Genomic DNA, 19,938 nt, shown 5'->3' on the forward strand with positions numbered 1-19,938 from the left:
TTCAAAATGAAGAATGATGAGTCTCCCTTGTCATACCCTTAAAAAACATAAAATACCTATAAATAGAAGAGCTCTTGGTACCTCTCTTCATTGACAATATTGAAACCACTTTCCATATGCATCACTAAGAAGCATATAAAAGAGAGAGTAGGAGAGTGAAAACAAGAGTGGAGTTCAAGAGGGTTGCTTGAACTTCAAACCATATTGAAGTTAGGATTATGAATCAAGATATACTTTCTGATTAAAGTAATGAAGTATTCATGGCCAATTTCTAGGAGCAAAGCAGGAAAAATAATGTTGATACAAATTGGAAACCATACTAAAGTCAAACTTGGTTGAACATAGGGCAATATGTCAAGGACTCTATATTGCCAAAATTACTCCATATAGAGAGTATGATACCATATCGAGAAACTAATAGAGAATATGCCAAGAATATGATTGTATAAAAAATTATACAATCAATTAATGGGATACAAGTCCTCATTCTAAAATATATATATATATATATATTATAGTATCAAAGCAAAAAACAAAATGGCCTCCATGGCAAATCAAGAATCAATGCATTAGTGTTCAAGTCTTGTTTCTATCAAATTCAACACATAAAATTTTGTCTTGTGGTGCTTGCAAGTTCTAGCTCTCTCTTGTTCTAAGTCTCAAATTCATGAATCATCTTTTTGAAAACAGTAAACCGTGTGAAAAGATAACAAGTTCTAAGGAGATTGCCAAATTTGTAATAAGGTTAATCACACTCTACTTTGGATTGTTAGAACAAATTTGACTATTCCTACCAATTGGAAGAAATCCCTTAAGCTTTGGCTACTACGATAGTACTAAATGAAGAGGAAGGTTGTCCTACCTTATATTTTGATTCAAGAGCTACTACTCGTATTATAAATAATCCTCGTAAGATGTCAAAAATTGTTCGTATAAAGGAAATGATGTAATTGTTGGAAAGGAAGAAGCTTTATTGATTTCATATGTTGGTAACACTAAGTTAAAAATTAGACATGGAAACTTAGACTTTACGAATGTTTTAATTGTTCTAGATATAAGAAAAAATTGTCATTTATTGGACAACTTGTGATAATTCATTTCTATATAGTTCTTGTCTAGTGGCTTTGTTATAAAGGCAAATAATAACAAATTCTAGCCAAGGTAATTAAGAAAGATGGTCTTTATGCATTAGAAGATGATGCTTTTCAAGCCCTAAAAATCACTCATTCTAGCAAGGCTTCATCAAAAGTTTGGCATCAATGCATGAGACATCCACGGTTAAAATCTTTGAATTTCTATAGAAAAAAACTTTATTGAAGTGTCTCGTTTGACTAATGAAGTCTCCTATTTTCTTTAGTTGCCCATTTATGTTGTGTCTATCAATGATTAAACTCGCTAATCATGACTTAAAAAAATTTCACAATGGAGGAGGTGCATTTCAACTTGCTAATTTTCAATGTTGCTCGAGTAAATATGGAATTTCACAATGATTCTCTTATCTTAGAATTTCAACTTTCAAGTGTTGGGCTACTAGTGTTTTCAATACTTGAGAAAATATGGGAAAAAGAAATTCTCAAGAAAGATATATCCACATGTTTTCATTGAGTATATCTCACTGCTTGAGGAGCACAGATGACGAGCTCTTATCAACTTGAGGTATCCCTCAACAAATAGTGTATATATCTTGCCATGTTATTTTTTTATGAGAATTGCTTTCCATATACTAATTCTTCTATAAGAAAAAAAGAAGAAGCTCAATGCTCAATGCCTATAAGTTCCACCAAAGAATGCTTAATGAATGATTAATCTTTCACATCAAAATACCAAGTAAAAATAGTGGAAGAAAATTACCAATAGAACCCAAAAGTCAAATTTAATTGTACTAATTTGGTGGTTAAAAGCATTATTTATAAACAAACATTACACGAGTACAAAAAATATTAGCATATTTTGTAGTTTAGAACAAAACTGTTAATTCTATAGAGTTATTCATGGTTCACCTTACATAACATAAAGAGGTCTACAAGGGAATCTCATAGCAGTTCTAGCTTAATTAATAAGCCGAGCTACCTAAACTTTTAATCACAAACTCTCAATCATAAATCATCAAAATCATAACTTAAATCACAAACGCAATCATCTTCATCAATTTTATCAGAGAATAGCTCTTGATCACAAGTGCAAAACTGAGTTCTATCTCAAGTATTATGATCGACCCTTCACACATGAATACAAGAATATGTGAAGCAAGATCCAATATCTCGACATCATCATCACGAAAACCCTAGCAATCCCTAACATCTAAATGCACAAGCTATTTGCAGCCCTACAATATCATCACTAAAGTTTACCTCTCATCATAGGATGCTCCCTATAGAGCCAAATACCTAAGGTTTGGTAGGTGATGATTGTTGATGTTCCATGAAAGGATGAAACATATGGATGTTATAATATATTTTATTGTGGATATAATTGCATAGGGTGCTATTGCATTGGAAAAAAGAAAAAAAACCTAAAGATATTCTTATAATTTTCTTCATGGTATAAGGAAATCTAATAATATAAAACATATCAACTTAGGAAATATTCCATATAATTTTTTTACAAAAAAAGAATTTATACCAATTTGGAATTTAAGATACTTTCCATCAAAGGAACTATGGGAAAAACAAATTCTCAAGAAAGATATATCCATGTATTCTCATTCAATATAACTTACTACATAAGAGGCACAAATGTTTACATCCCTCTTTAAATTGTGTAATATCTCATCATGTTAATTTTTTTATGAGAATTACTTTCCATATGCTAATTCTTCTTCTTCGAAAAAAAAAAAAGGCTCAATGCTCAATGCCCATAAGCTCCACCAAAGAATGCTTAATTCATGATTGATCTTTTACATTAAGATATCAAGTAAACAAAGTGGAAGACAATTACCAATAGAAGCCAAAAGTCAAATATAATTATATGTTTAGTTGAAAGCAATATTTATAAAGACATTACACAAAAGTCAAACAATATTAGCATATTTTGCAGTCTAGGTAGAGCAGCATTAACTCTTCAGAGTCACTAATAATTTGTCTTACATTACATAAAGAGGCACACGAGGGAGTTTTTCATAGCGCTCTAGCTTATTAACGAGCCCACCTGAACCTCAAATGAAATCACAAACCGTCAAACAAATCATCATAATCGAATAAATCATAAACACAGTCATCGTGATTAATTTGATCGTAGAATAGCTCATGGTCAAGCCTGCGCTCACGCTCAAAAATGGTTCCTATCTAATGCGCGACCCTTCACACATGAATACAGGAATATGTGAAGCAAGCTCCAATATCTCCGCATCATCATCACAAAAACCAAAGCACTTCCTGACGTCTAAATAAACAAGCTTTTTGCAGCCCTGCAATATTATCACTAGAGCTTCCCTCTCAAAAAATGTGTAAGGTATATCCAAGTACTCGAGTCTTGGCAGTGAGGCCACGATGGCTGATGCTACATATTTCCTAATGCCGGCACGTCGAGCTGATAGCCAAATGAAGTTGTTGCAGTGAAGACCGATCTGTGGTAGGACAGATTTCATGTAAAATAGCCCTACATGAAAAACCGCATCCAAACCCTTTAATCTGGGACACCTACAAATCACAATTCACTTCATATGAAGCCACTTCTTGAATTTTGGAAAATTTTAAGATCCACAAGTACTGCTCTGTAGAACTATAACTTAAAGTCAAAATGATGATGTTGTTCAATATAATAATGTAAAAGCCAAGATGCCTTACTCGTTTGCAATATACTCCAGTGCCTCCTCGGTGCAGTGTCTGGGGAGTTTGATGATTGTGGCACATCCACAGCTACGGTTAACTATGAACCTCATGAATGCAGTGACAGACAAGTTTTCTTGATATGTAGTCACTAACCTCTCTGAAAAGCCCCTGTCGGGGCTGTATTTTCCCCATATATCGTCAGGTTTGATGTATTCAGGAAAAATAAGATGCTCCCAGCACTGAGGTTCGCGGCTCGCTTTATACCAAGGCTTGCATACAAAGGGAACATCCAACAACAACGACTCCATTCCCACTCTTCCAAACACATTCACTAAAATATCCATGTTTAACTCCTCCCATTTTCTCTCCTCCATCTAAGAGAGCAGATTAAAAATCACATCCCAAATTTTCCGTCTTTTTAATGCTATTTCATACTGGTTTTTGTTGGAATATTTTCAAGAAAAAGTTGCAAGCATATAGGTTAAATGCGAGTCTATGTTAAAATAACAGCACCATGAAACCACATATATCTTAAGATATTGCAATTTTCAGGTAAACAAAACCGAGAACAGAGAATATAAGCTATACTATACATAGAACTAATGCATCATAAGATGTGTTCAGTATTTAAATGCCCAAGTCGGAATGAATATGTCACGACCCAAATTCCGGGCGGCCTAAAATTTGACCCGTGACCCCAGGTCAAAGGTTTGACCCTAAGGGTTCCTCCTATTCCATGTTGGTAGTCAACCAAAACACTCTAGATTTTTTTTTTTTTTTTATACATCCCACTAGAATTCTCATAAACTATAATATCCCAAAACTACTCAAAACAACAAGATTAAATAAATATTCATTATAGTCCAAAATCAAAGTTCACAATTAACAACTTAATCAAATAAAGCTTCATAACAAATCCATGAGTCATAATTACTAAAATAAATCCCAAAATCCAAAAAGAAATACAATAACAAAAAAATGCCACGCTCCACTAGGCCGCTCCAGGAGCATCCTGAAGTCCTCCCTACCCCACCTGTGGATCCTCAAGAGAGATATCTGCATCTAAAAAGGTGTAACAAGGAAGGGGTGAGCATTTCCACATTGCTCAGTAGGGTGCCTAACACCCAAGGGTTAAGGGGATTACTAAATTTCAAAGAATACGAAAAAGACACTTCACACAAAAAGAACAATTCAACAGTATCAATCAATTACATAGTTTAATATATAATATTATATACAATTTCACAATATTCAACAATTACATGAATGCACATGAATGTGTGACACACAATCATACAATGCACTATTGTTCTCGGGCTTTCACCGAAGGATACGCGTCCGCACCCAAATACACTCCCCATTCGGAGTCTTCCCGGGGTAACTTTTGGGTCTTTCACCCTAGGGATCTCTCTCCCTTCTTAATTCGCCCCACACGAGCTTCCACTTCTCATCTCTATTTCATTTTTTTTTTCCATTTCATACACTTTTCACAATCTTCATAATTTTATTTATTTATTTTCACATAACCATGATGCAAATGAATGCCACAATTCCAATGTTCCTCAATAATTCAACAATCTCAACATTCCCCAATAATCCAATAAAATAATTTCACACATTACAATTTCCGATAATATCCCAAATAAATATTCAAAAAATTGCATATCAAAAATCTTGAGATTTTACCACACTTACAAAATTTTTCAACCATTATAATAATTTCTAATATCCAAAATTAACTAACTATTTACCCTAAAATTTTTGAAAATATTCTAACCAATGCCTAAAAATTCACAAATCATTATATTTGAAATTTAACCCAAATTTTGGAATTTTCCAACCCATCTAATAATTTTTTAACATTTCAAAACAATTAATTATCCATCAAAATCAATTTCCCGAAATTCCAAAAATTCCAAACAAATTCCAAATATTCTAGAAAAATTCACACAACACCCATGATTCCTAATTAACTCATAATGACAATATTTACAATTTTTTTTCAAGGGAAAAACATAAAAACTTAAGTTTTAGGGTTAGGGTCCCCTACCTCAGATCTGAAAATTTGGCCGTTAAAAACAAAATCAGCCATCGTAGGATTGTTCCTCTAGTCGAATAGAGTACTTCCTCCGAATTTGGGCCGAAACGGAGATCGTTTGGCCGTCCAAACGGCCGGTCAAAAATCCGGCGAGTGCCCTAATTCCACAGTAGCCTTTCTCTCTCTCACTGCCCCCGCGTGCGTGCTGCCAGTTCTCCACTTCTCTTTTTTTTCTTTTTCTTTTTTTAACAGCCCATTTCACATGGCAGCCACTTAAGCCCATATCCAAGCCCAACTCAATTCCTTTCTTTTTAACAACAAAGGCTTCCTACCACCAGCCCATATCTAAGCCCAATCCATATCATATCTTTTTTTTTTTTTTTTCTTTTACAACCCATTACCTTAACAACCAATATTCAAAGCCCATTGAATATATTTATTTTATTTCTTTTATTTTATTTTCTTTTCTTTCTTTATTCTAATTGTTTTATTTGATTTCCAATTCATCATTTTTTTTTTCATTTTAACACACAATTTTATTTATTAACACCAATTAAAACTAATTTTCTCAATATTATTATTTATCAATTTAATTTAATTTTTCTTAATTAATCTTAATTTATTTATTTTTCATTTTCGTTTTCGTTTTTCGTTTCCGGAAATTTCCAATTTCTAAAATCCTAAGAAATTTTCTATCCTAAGGCTGACATGGCATAAAATTTCAACTCGTTTAATTGATCGACACAATAAAACGAAATTCACCAATCCAAAATTGACACGTGTTCTCCAAACACTTTTCTTTTTGACTTTTCAACCATCACACAAAATAAGACTTTTCAAACTAAAAATGTTAACGTGGCATAAAATACCCGGTCATTACAGAATAAGAACGACAATTGCAATGAATCAAAATTCTAAGTGCAAGAGTTGATAATGAAAATCCTTGTAAGTACAAGTTTGAATTCTATGATAATCAACTTCTTATTCTTATTGTTAATTCTAATCCAAAAGCCCTAATGAACATAGAACGAAATATTTTTCCTACTCTCATTATCGATTTCAACATTCAATGTGCCCAAGGATCCATACACAACTAGACAAAAGAAATTTTTTATCCCAAATATGCCCAAGGATCCATACACAGCTAGACAAAAGGAATTTTTTTATCTAAATATCATCGATTCTCAATTGAGGTTCTAAAGGAATTGGTCCATAATGAATGTAAAAAATTTGTGAAAATAACCAATATATCATACAGGCCTCATGCTTTGTTTGGTACAATTTACGATCTAAAGTAGATTCTAAATTAATGGAACAACACCCATCTTCCAACAAAACTGAAAATTGAAAAATTAGCCCAATAATATCATACAAAATAATAAGCAGCAACTGGCAAAGAACGATTGCATGTATATATATATATATATATATATATATGTATGAATGAGGTTGATGGATAGAAGCTTGAACCTCAAATCGATCCAACTCAACATGGGGAATTTGATTATCGATTAAGATTTTTATTCCATCAACTAAAATTAAACATTTCAAAAGCACAAAAATACTAAGAAAGAAGAAAAAAAATTGCAACAAAATTTGATGAATGAAGAGAAAGAAGAAATGCAAAATAATGGATTTACCTAAAGCTAATCTGTGAGAAACTGAAGCGGCAGCAAGAGTTGTGGGGTGATCTCAGTGACCAAGGAGAGGGTAAAGGTGATAAAATCAGTGAGGCTTGTCTTCGTTGACTTGACTAAAGACCAAAGAGAGAAGACTGCGACAAAGCCAAATAAAAAAATAAAAAAATAAATAAAAAATTCTTCTATAAAAAAATTATTTTTACAAGTTTTACCACAGGCCATGTTTTTTAAAATAGAAAACAAAAAATAGTTTTTAAATGTTTTTTAAAAAACAATGATGTTTGGAAGGATGCTTTAAAAAATAGTTTTTTTAAAATAAAAATAAACAAAAAAAACTTATTTGGATGAAAGAATTTATATTGTTTTTAAATATAATATCTTACTTTTATTTTATAAAAATTTTATAAACTTGATTTATAATAATATGAAATTAAATTCAAATTAAGTCTTATTAAAACATAAATATTAAATATACGATTACATATGATTTAAAGATAAATATATTTTTTAAAATTACGAAACAATTTTTTTTATTTTAGTGAAACAAAAATTACTATAAAATAAAAATAATTTTAATATTTATTTTTAATAAAAATCAAATAATTAATTTAATTATTATTTTTAATTTATTGTTTGACCATAATTTCTTATGCATGTTTTTAAAAATTGAAGTCTTATTGAAAATAAAAATAATTTTGTAATTACAAATTAATTAAAAAATAAATAGTTTTTAGTAAAACATAAATAATAATATTATAATAAAATCATAAATTATATTTTTAGTAGAAAATATACTATTTTATGATATGTTAGAAACATATTAATATCTTTGCATTTTTTTTTTGGTTAAAAATGAATAACGAATAAAATTTTACCTTTTTAATATATAAATGAGTCAAATTTTTTATTATATATGTACACATTTAGTACTCAATTTTAAACATAATATTTTAGAATGTTTTGATTTAATTTATAATTAATTGGATTGGTTTTCTATTGCAAATTATTCATAAAAAATGAAAAGAATTATTAAAAAAGTTAAAGCATTAATTATGTTTTACTCAATTTATATTCTATTTACTTAGTGATTTTTTTTTTTAAATAGTTGTGTGTATAAATAATAATAAAGTCATGACTCATGGTATATCAGTTTTTTTCTCTTATTTTTTTTTTCAATGATTAGACTTATTTTTTAGTTTTAAATTATTTTTAAAAATTATTAAACTCATTAATAAATTCAATAAAAAGCGTCACTTGATTTGAAGTTCAGTTTTTTAATGGAAAAATTTATAAAATTTTAATTATATGCAAGAAAAAAATAATAGAATCATTATAAACCAATTTTTATCCATAAATTTATGGTATTAATAAATTTATTATTTGAGTTTTAAATTATTCTTAAAAATTATTGGAGTTGTTAATGAATCCAACACATTAACTTTTATTTAATTAGGAGTTTATTTACCTAGTGAAAAAAAAAATCGAAAACTAATGATTTTATATAAAAAAGAAACAATAGAGTTGTTTTAAACCAATTTTAGTTCATAATTTTTTTTCGCATTAACGGGGTTATTATTTAAATTTTAAATTATTTTTAAAAATTAGTAGAATTGTTAACAAATCCAATACATTAAATCTTATTTAATTTAGAGTTAATTTGTTTAACGAAAAAAATAAAAATAATAATAATTATATATAAAAAAGAAATATTAGAATATGGTGTATTTCTATTATCTTTAAAAACTTATGAAAACAATTTTTATTTATTTTTTATTTTAATTTGTTTTTAAAAATTGGAAACAAAGAATAATAACCAAAACAGTGTTTTGAATTTTTAAAAATCATTTTATGTTTTTAAAAATAGAAAATAATTTTTAAAAACTCCGTTAAACATGCTCTAAGAAAATGAATTTTTTTTTTTCTCAAATTCAAAAATTTTTAAAAATTATTTTTAAAAGTATAAGATAAATTTTTAAAACTATTGATTTATTAATTTTAGAAAAGGGTGACCATTACTTAGTGTACAAGTAAGCGGTGAAGTTAAGGAGGACAACCGACATTTGCTGGGACAGCCACCATGTGCTCCCATGGAGTACTTTTTAAAGGAAGACCTCCTTATGTCTTAAGCTCTCTTCTGCAATTGGCTGAAAGGAACACCTCTCTCCTTATGGCTTCAGCCCTCGTCTAGGATTGGCTGAAGAGAAGAAAGAAGATGGGGAAATTTGGAAAGAAAAAGAAAAGGAAAAAGTAAAAGGATGAGGGGGAAAAAAAGGGAAGCTTCCCAACATTTCAAAAACAACCGTGGTAGATGAACAGTTCTTTATTTAAAAAAAAAAAACCTCATGTTTCGTGGAATATTGTTGTATTTAAAAACAATTTTTTAGAAAATAAGTAAAAAAATAACTTTAAATAATTAAAAAATATTTTCTAAAAACATATATTTTTTCTTTTTGTTTTAAGAACAAAAAATCATTTCTTAATTTTTAGTTATCAAACATATTTTTCTATTTTTTTTATTTAGGTGAATAAAAAATTATTTAAAAAAATAGTTATCAAACAAAACCTTCCAGACAAGTTTGAGAACTACTCCCTTATTAAAATTAGCTCAAAAATTAATAAATATTGTTTTGTAATTCTTACTACTATTATAAGGTAACAATGATAATGATATTTTGATTATGACGAAGATAATGAATTAATTGGTAGAAATAATTAATTTCACTCCTTATCAGTTTTGTGTTGAATATATCTAATCATCATTAGTTTGAATTTCTATTAAATGCTTTGTATTTTTTTATTTTTTTTTGTTATTTTAAGGTATCTCCCTTTTTAATTCAAAATAAAGGAAATATATGATGAAATTTCAAATTAATGTATGATTATTAAATGTATTTACTCCAAATTTTAGGAAGGTGAGTAAAATTTACCTGTTGGTAGAACTCATGCTAAAACCCTATTAAAGTGAAACTAAATGTATTTTGACCCCATTTTAGAGTTATGCAAAGTATAGTTAGTGGTGACATTATGAATTAGTTTGCTTCAACCATGGAACAATGTATACAAAATTTTCAGACAATTCTCTTCATATATGATCTCTTAGGTTATGTTTGTTTCTGAAAATTGCTAAGGAAAGAAAAAAAAAAACTGTTAAAAAAAAATGTTTTTTCATATTTGATTTTACCATGGAAAATAGAAAATAAAATCGAATATAATAAAAATTAGTTAGAAATTTATATATTTTAAAATTATTTAATCTTTATATAATAGAGGAAAGTAAGTGAAATGAGTTTGAAGAAATATATAAAAATAATTTATTGACTTTAAATCTAATTTTTATTTTCTTTCACTTTTTCTTACATTTTTCCTTCCATTTTTTTTTTTTTTGGTGTTTTCCCTCAAATTTCCAAACCAAACATAACCTTAATATAGTGTCATCATCCTCCAAAAAGGAAGTGATCGAAGAGGTTACGATTTTTTTCTCGATCAACTTTTTCCTAAGTTTGGGACAATATGAAAAAGAATGAAATATAATTAAGGATGAATGATTCAAGCAAAAAAGTAGTTGACAGATATCAAAATGCAATTAACTTTAAGATTAATATAATTCTTTCCACATTTTTTTATCACATTTGTATCAATTAAGTGATCACTGAATGTGATAATTAATAAATAATTAATATTATTAAATAATTTTTGTTTTAATATTTTTTAATATCTAACTACCATCAATCATATAAGTAATTGACATAAAAATACAATACCAAAAATGGGAAAACTTTAGTTTGGCTTTGGGCCTTCTCCAATTCTTAAACCCAAGCATCTCATGAAGAGAATAAGACTATTCAAATAATCATTTCAAGAAAAATGTTTGGTCCACATAAGATCAAGTTGGGAGAAGTACCACACATTTTAAAGCCTTGAGCACAATGCATTGTATACAATGATAATATAAATGGCTTGATAGGGAGAAGTATAATGCATTTTAAATTTGTAAAGACCTATTCATCTACATTGGTCATCACATGTAGTATTAAAGTCCATCATTATTTTAAAAAAAATGTAGTGTTTGAGCACTCATTAACTCTATGGTAATGATGAGGACGACAAGTTTATAAGGGAGAATGAATATGACATCTCACGTCACCCATGAAAAAAGCTTGTTGGTATGTATAAACGGATTTAAAAATGTACTATTTATTGGATTTAAAGTAAATATCCATTGCGTCGTATCCCATTATCTCATTCATACATAGGCATTATCATTCTTTGTTGAGATTAACCCACTAAATAATGTTAACTTGAAATAAATATGTATTCATCTTATTTGTTATTGATATCTTAGATCTAATGATCTATTGTATGAATCAAGATCAAATCAAGAAATAGATCTAATTAATATGTGAAGAAAAAACATGTATGAGATGACACTCAAAATAAGATGATAGATTTAGCTGTAATCAAACAATCCGACAGATGGATAGGATAATGTCATTATCACATAAGAAAATTGAGATCTAACCTTCTCAAACCACTTCAAATGATCAGGTATTTTTAATACATAATCCTTGTTTGATATAATCTTCATGTTGCAATAAAATAATGTTCCTCTAAAATCAAGGATGAGTTAGCTTTTAAAATTGGCTTTTGGAGTATGATCCCGAATGCCATAAAATGTTTGACCCATTTCCACTACATTCAAGTGAAATGACCAAATCTGATTCAAAAATTGATATCAAAATTCCGATCATAAGATTATGAGATTTCATGCGCACAATCAGAGTCATACCACATTATCTTTATACACATTGACCATAATATAAGCACCATGAAAGATTGCTCATGCATGATTGATCTAGACGCCATGTAAAAAAAGTGGAAGAAAATTACCAATAGAAGCCAAAAGTCAAATATAATTATTTGCTGTAGTTGAAAGCATTATTTATAAACAGACATTACATAAAACTCAAACAATATTAGCATATTTTGCAGTCTAGCTGGAACAGAATTAACTCTTCGGAGTCACTATTAATTCGTCTTACATTACATAAAGAGGCACACAAGGGAGCTTTTCATAGTGCTTTAGCTTATTAACAAGCCCATCTGAATCTCAACTGAATTCACAAACCCTCAAATGAATCATCAAATCCGAAATTTAAATCATAAACGCAGTCCTGTGATTAATTTGATCGCAGAATAGCTCATGATCAAGCTTGAGGTCATGCACATAACTGGATTCTATCTCAGGTATTCTGATCGACCCTTCCCACATGAATGTAGGAATATGTGAAGCAAGTTTCAATATCTCAGCATCAACACCATGAAAACCCCAGCAGTCCCTGATGTCTAAATGCACAAGCTGTTTGCAGCCCTGCAATATCATCAATAGAGTTTCCTTCTCAAAGGATGCCCCATGTAGATCCAAGTACTTAAGTTGTGGCAGTGAAGTGACGATGGCCGATGCTTCATCTTTCCCAATGTAGGTTTCTGGAGCTGATAGCCAAATGAAGTTGTTGCAGTGAAGACCGATCTCTGGTAGTACTTCCTTCATGTGAAATTTCCCAAGTCTCATCATTTCCAAACTTTTCCACTTGCTTATAAATTGTGGAATAATAGCTTCGATAGACATATTAAAATCACCCACATCCAACACCTTTAATCTGGGACACCTGCAAGTCACAATTCACTTCGAATGAAGCCACTTCTAGAATTCTACACCATTGGAAGTTTGGAAAATTTTAAGATTAGTAAGTACTGCTCTGTAGAACTGTAACTTAAAGTCAAAATGATGATGCTTTCAATATAATAATGTAAAAGCAGAGATGCCTGACTGGTTTGCAACATACTCCAGTGCCTCCTCGGTGCAGTAATTGGGGAGTTTGATGATTGTGGCATGTCCACAGCTACGGTTAAGTATGAGCTTCACGGATGCAGTGACAGACAAGTTTTCTTGATATGTCATCGCTAACCTCTCTGCAAAGCCCCTGTCCGGGCTGTCTTCCTCCCCTATATCATCAGGTGTGATGAATTTAGGAAAAATAAGATGTTCCCAGCACTGAGGTTTGCGGCTCGCTTTATACCAAGACTTGCATACAAAGGGAACATCCAACAACAACGACTCCATTCCCACTCTTCGGAGCACATTCACCAAAATATCCATGTTTAACTCCTCCCATTTTTGTCCCTCCATCTGAGACTACACATTAAAATTCATATTATTTTCAAATTTTCCTACACTTACTATCGATTCCAGCATTCCAAAAGTGCCCACCTAGTGATTGTTGAAGATCCATAGATAACCGAAGAAAATTTTCCTCTCATATTTTTTTCTTTTTTTTTCCTTCCCTCAAATGTTTCACAACCCTAAAATAGCCTTTATGTATATATTACAGAGAAAAGTGGTCAAGGAATAAAGCTATACATAGGAATTAAAGAACCTTAAAGTAATGACCATAAGATAACTGGATTTTGTCTGAATATCATCCAGTTTCAACTGAGATTCTAAAGGAATTGGTCTATAATGAATCTGAAAACCAAAAAGAAAGAAAACAAAGAAAGAAGACAGAGAAAAATGCAGGAAAATTTGATGAATGAAGAGAAAGAAGAAATGCAAAATAATGGATTTAACTGAAGCTAATTTGTGAGAAACTGAAGCAGCCAGAAAAAAGCTCAGAAAAAATCGATGAATATTGACGAGAAAGCAGAAATGTAGAATAATAATGGATTTACCTGAAGCTGTTCTATGAGAAACTGAAGCAGCAAGGGTTGTAGGGAGACCACAGAAAGGGCAAAGACGATTAACTCAGTGAGACTTGTCTTCGCTAACCTAACTAAATACTAAAGAGAGAAGACAGTAAATAAAACAAAATAAAAAGTAAGAAGTTACTTATATATATATATATATATTTAAAAAAAAATTAAAAGTGAAAAGTTTTTTTCTCAAATTTAAAAAAAATTGAAAATGTTTTTAAAAACATATGATAAATTAGAGTTTTTACATATTATATATGAGTTATTATTTATTTTAATCTATTACAATTTAATTTATAAATATATTGGGTGATACAACATTACCTTTGTCTTTATTTTAATATATTATGAAAAAATAGATAAAATCAATTTTATCAAATAATCTTAATTAATATTTAAAATAAATAATAAGTTTTAAGTTGATAATTTAATTTAAAATCAATTTAAATTATTAAATAATAAATATTAAATTTTATGAAATACTCCATTAATATATTAAAAGTTAATTTGAAAATAAACAATTTAAAAATATTTATCTTCTCACATTTTTAGTTTTTAGTAATTTTCTCACCTCAATTCCCACGTATGGGAAATATATACATGTAAATAAGTAGATTGAAGTATTAAATAAATTTGATTTGCATAGTACACTCCCTATCTGATAACTTAAGTTTTAAGTTAATTGAAAAATCTTTTAATGATATACTGTACTGAAAGAGTGAGTTTAATGCTTTGTTGTCTTATTGACTTATTTTAAGTTCAGAAAAGGGAGACGATTCCTTGGTGTATAAGTAATTGGTTAGTTTAAGGAGGAAAAGTGACATTTGCTGGAACAGCCACCATGCGCTCCCATGGAGTACTTTGAAAGGAAGACGTCTCCTTATGGTTTAAGCTCTCTTCTGTGATTGGTTGAAAGGAACAACTCTCCTGATGGCCAACCTTTCTTTTGGGATTGGCTGAAAGGAGCACCTCTCATTATGGCTGAGCTCTCTTTTGGGATTGGCTGCATAGTAAAGCAAGAAAATAGGGAAATTTTGAAAGAAAAAGAAATGGAAAAAGTAAAAGGAAGCTTCTGGACAATTCCAAACAATGGTTTTTGATAACAAAATTACTGTCTCATGTTTTGTTCAACATTGTTTTATAGGTTTTAAAAATAATTTTTATATGTAATATTTTATTTTTAATTATTTTTCATATTTATATAATTATTTTTAAAATATTTTTAAAAAATAAGTAAAAATAATTATATTTTAAAAATAATTTTTATATGTAGCATTATTCTATTCTTAATCATTGTTCATTTCTGTATAATTATTTTTTTTATAACAACACTAAAAAAAATAAGTGATAACAACTAAATATTACTAAAAAAAAAATAGTGTTATAACACTTATTTATGTTTGAAAAATAAAAAACCTTTTTCTATTTTCTTGCTGTCAAATGTATAGTTTTTATTTTTTTATTTTTTATTCTCAAAAATAAAAAATTATTTTAAAAAATAGTTGTAAAACAAAATCTTCAAAACAAGTATAAGAAGTACTCTCGTTTCAAAATCAGCCCACCAAAATAAATTTTAACCATCCAAAAATTTAAATATTCTTTTGTAACTCCTACAATTTCTGTAAAGTAATAACAATAATGATATTAAACTCTTCTAAGTTTTGAGGTAATCATATATATCATTATTATTAATTTAAACTTTTGTCAAATATTTCATCAATTTTTCTCATTCATGTATTTTCAATCATCCCTTTTAACTTAAAAAGAAAAAAATATTGAACCAAATTTCAAACTAATGTATAATGATTAATTGTATTTACTCTAAATCTGAATCAAAGGGAGTAAAATTTATTTGTCAATAGAACTCATGTTAAAATCCTTGAAACTACATGTTTCGTCACTAAATGTCATATTAAAGTTAAGGAGAGTAGAGTCAATGATGACATTATGAATTGCCCTCCTCAAAGTTTTCAAACAATGACTTCCAATATGATCTCCTAATCAAATATGAAATATAACACTGAGATTATACTTGGTTCTCAAAAAATTTGAGAGAAAATATACATAAAAGAAAATAAAGAGGAAAATTGTAAGATGGTATTTGTTTGTTTTTTTTTTTTTTACTTAATTATAAATAAAACTTTAATATTTAACAGTGTTAAATATTAGATTGTTTTTTTAAAATATTTTATTTTTATTAAATATTAAAAAGTAAAAAAAAAAACCAATATAGTATTTTTTTCTATTTAGAAAAAGTCAAATATTATGGTTTTTTCCATTCAACAAAAAATTTATAATAAATTATAAAAAAATAAAAAAAAACAAACAACTTAAAATCTGAAAGCAAATTGCTTTAAGTAAAAAGCTGAAAAAACAAATTCCCTCTTAGAAAAGAAAGAAAAATAAAAAGTAATTTCAAAGCCAATATATTATTTTTATATACTTCTTCAAACTCATTTTATTTACTTTCCTTTATTATATAAATATTAAATAATTTTAAAATATATATATTTTTAATTAATTTTAATTATATTTTATTTTCTTTTGTATTTTTTTCCCTAATACTTTTTTCTTTTTATTTCTCGAACACCTACTCAAGTAAATATTGTATTGGTCTCATACATCGAAATATAAAAGCTGAAAAATTCAAAGAAAATGGGTAGAGAAAAACTCCTCAAAAAATGCCTCGATTATTTCTCCAAAATATACTTGGTGTATAAATATTTTTACTTCACAAAAAGTTATACCTCATTTCCTTACATTGGCAACAGGCAACTGTCTTAAGCGTCCATACCCATGGGTTTGATGTTATGTGGGCCTTGGTCTGGGCCGTCCTTATTATCCAAAGCCCTGTATGAACCCATTTCAGTTTCGATTTTGGGCCTCCTCCTAGTCCAAACTAATGCTCAAGTCTTTAGCCTAAATATCTCACAGGACCATTCAAAGAATCATTTCAAGAAAAAAAAGGTTGTTCCACGTCACATGCATTTTATACAATGATATTGCTTAATAGGGAGAACTACAATGCATTTTAAAGTTGCAACGGCCTATTCATCTAAAGCAAATAATATTTACATGGGTCACACCACATAGTATTGAAGTCAACTGTGGATAAAAAATGTATAGATCGAGTTTGACCACTTATTGACTCTAATGGGTATACGAGTCTACATGGGAGAGTGAATGTGGCATCCCACATTACCTACAAAAGAAGATTGTTAGTACGTACATTTGAATGTGGCATCCCACATTACCTACAAAAGAAGATTGTTAGTACGTACATTTGAATGTGGCATCCCACATTACCTACAAAAGAAGATTGTTAGTACGTACATTCGGGTTTTAAAAATGTAAAGTTCATTGGATTAAAAACAAACAATATCCACTGCATCGTACCTCATGATCTCATTCACATGTAGGCAGTTCCAATATATTTCTTTATTGAGATCTAACCCACTCTATAATATCAATTTCTACGCTAATATGAATATCTATATATACAACCATGTCCATCCACTTTGAAATTAAGAAACATATCCTGAAATTCATCTATAGTACTACATTTGATTATGGACTCATGATTCTATTTGTATAGTTTCATTATTTTTTATTTTGATAGTTACACATACATAGAAGCAAATTACTACTAATATTTGTGATACTTTTCTTTGAAATAATTAACCATAGGAATGTTTTTTAGATGAGTTCTTCACATATTCAATTGTGCTTGATGATCAATCAATTGTTTTACTAGAGATAACTACACTATGTGTGTTTTTTTTTTTTTTTTTGAAGTCCCGTTGGTGTTTTTATCACCCAACTTGTTGGTTCCAATGTGTTTCAAGAGTTCAAAGATGGGGTTCCTTCTGTTTGCCCACCTTTTTCTTTTTCAGTGTGTGATTCATCCTATATATATATCTTGTTCACTTGTTCTCTTCAGTTGTTTGTATGCTGATCTAGCTAGTGTAAATTTGATTCCAAAGACAATCTTCCCTTCTATACAGTTCTGTTGTTCACTGACCTACCTTGTGTATATAAGTAATGTGACAAATGTTAGTGTCAAAATCAAAGAAAGAGCCACCAACTTAGGCATTTTATTAGTGAAGGACTCTTATTTAATTCTTTTGTTTAACAACCAACCATCAATGATAAAGTTAAATATGAGGAAATTGTGATGCATCTTAGACATGGTTACCTTTTTTTCTTTTCAATAAGTGGGGGACATACCCTGTGTGTTCTTCTCTCCATTACTATCCTCTCCTAGCGCCCTCGTGTCTTCCTTGTACATTTGACAAGCATGGGCTTTGTAGAATAGTCAGTGAGAGCTAGCAGAATGTAGTGCTGTGGTTTCTCACTATGTTAACTAAACTAGTACTAGGGATGCCTTATATATGCACAATATAGGATCTTTTGGGTGTCACCAAAGGCATATATAATTATTTCGTTAATTTAATAGGCGGATATAATGGCTCAAGAAATGACCGAATTGGATGGTTAGTCTTTGTCATAAGCCTTGGGATGGTAATAGCACCGAAACAGAGACGGGTGTATGTTGTAAAACCACGAGGCAGTTACAAAAGAAGGAAAAAAAAAAAAGTGGGGTTTGGTTTTTTCACTTAATTCTAAACAGAATTTTAAATTAAATAGTGTTTAATAATATTAAATATTATGTTATTTGTTTTTGTAATATTTTATTTCTATTCAGTATTAAAAAGTAAAGAAAAACAAATATGATACATTTTTTTATTTAAGTTAAATATTTTGATTTTTTCTATTAAACCAAAAATATATAATAAGTTATAAAAAAAATAGAAAAACAAACAATATAAAGTTTAAAGGAAAATTGTTTTCAAAAAAAAAAAAAAACTAATTAAAACAAACAACCTCTTAGCCTGATTTTATTGATAATCAATTAGTTTTCAAATGAGAAAAATCATAGCATTAATAGGTAGTATCAATGTCAAACTAGTATGCAACAATGTTGTTCTCAGAGAAATGATAGCTAAAAAATTTAGCTAAGATGGTTAAAAGCTTCAAGATGAGGATGGTTGTGATGAACATGACTGTATAATCCCCGCAGCAAGCTTGGAATGATGAATGATATCTGGATGAGATAACTATAGTCATGGACCCAACAAAACGAACTTTATTTCTTTTGTGCAACTAAGAATTTTTCCGGTTTAATTTGAAAATTGCATAAGGCTAGAAATCCATAGATAATCATCCTATTCAATGTTGGTATAGTTCCTATGCCTTTGATCAATTAAAACCATTCTTGGAGAAAGCACTAATGGTTAATTAGATAGTGTGTGTGGTTTAAGCCATTATTGTATGTGGCATAATGTAAAGGGCCATGATCTAGTTTTTGACTTAGTGGCTCTGGTAAAGCATAGGGCCACATGTGTTGGCAAAGAATGTTGCGTATGGGGACCATATTGAGAGTCCTTAATTAACAAGCATATAGATGGAAATTATGATGAAAATTACTCTCCCACACGCAATCGCCGTGGGCGGATACAAATGGAGATATGCATTCGCATGAACAGGACCGTTCTCTATCACCAAAACATGTATGGGACATGTCTCTTTGCCAAGATAAAAAAGTGAGTCAGAAGAAGAAAAAGAACAAGTATAGGGGAACAATTTCCTAGCTATTTATGCATATAGGATCCCTAAGGATAGTGAAATTTCCAATTCTTTAATTTAACCTTTCCACATGTTTTTCATTCCCAGTAGATTCCAT

General features: G+C 29.3%; 2 protein-coding genes across 8 annotated transcripts; both read right to left on the reverse strand.

Annotated features, from left to right (window-relative positions):
• Nucleotides 1–2,942: 2,942 nt before the first annotated feature.
• LOC104877454 (putative F-box/LRR-repeat protein 19) lies at nt 2,943–7,575 on the reverse strand. Of its 4 annotated transcripts, none has more exons than XM_059734715.1 (3): nt 7,449–7,575; nt 3,786–4,144; nt 2,943–3,638 (listed from the first exon to the last, which is right to left on the reverse strand). In XM_059734715.1, the coding sequence occupies exons 2-3, from the start codon at nt 4,142–4,144 to the stop codon at nt 3,281–3,283; spliced, it is 717 nt and encodes a 238-aa protein (XP_059590698.1). In that variant the 5' UTR covers nt 7,449–7,575; the 3' UTR covers nt 2,943–3,280. The 4 variants fall into 4 exon arrangements, with proteins under 4 accessions (XP_059590698.1, XP_059590699.1, XP_010644000.1 ...); XM_059734716.1 differs by having other exon boundaries at nt 3,786–4,832; XM_010645698.3 differs by lacking the exon at nt 7,449–7,575 and adding an exon at nt 5,821–6,297.
• A 4,765-nt stretch (nt 7,576–12,340) lies between these two features.
• On the reverse strand, nt 12,341–14,309 carry LOC100265345 (F-box/LRR-repeat protein At3g48880-like). 4 transcript variants are annotated; one of them, XM_010667196.3, is made up of 3 exons: nt 14,175–14,309; nt 13,277–13,641; nt 12,341–13,114 (listed from the first exon to the last, which is right to left on the reverse strand). In XM_010667196.3, the coding sequence occupies exons 2-3, from the start codon at nt 13,633–13,635 to the stop codon at nt 12,601–12,603; spliced, it is 873 nt and encodes a 290-aa protein (XP_010665498.1). In that variant the 5' UTR covers nt 13,636–13,641; nt 14,175–14,309; the 3' UTR covers nt 12,341–12,600. The 4 variants fall into 4 exon arrangements, with proteins under 4 accessions (XP_010665498.1, XP_019072311.1, XP_059590658.1 ...); XM_019216766.2 differs by having other exon boundaries at nt 13,292–13,641; nt 14,175–14,303; XM_059734675.1 differs by having other exon boundaries at nt 13,292–13,635; nt 14,175–14,302.
• Between the last annotated feature and the right edge of the window lie 5,629 nt (nt 14,310–19,938).

The sequence above is a fragment of the Vitis vinifera genome, chromosome 18 (assembly GCF_030704535.1).
Source record: "Vitis vinifera cultivar Pinot Noir 40024 chromosome 18, ASM3070453v1".
Lineage (NCBI taxonomy): Eukaryota > Viridiplantae > Streptophyta > Magnoliopsida > Vitales > Vitaceae > Vitis > Vitis vinifera.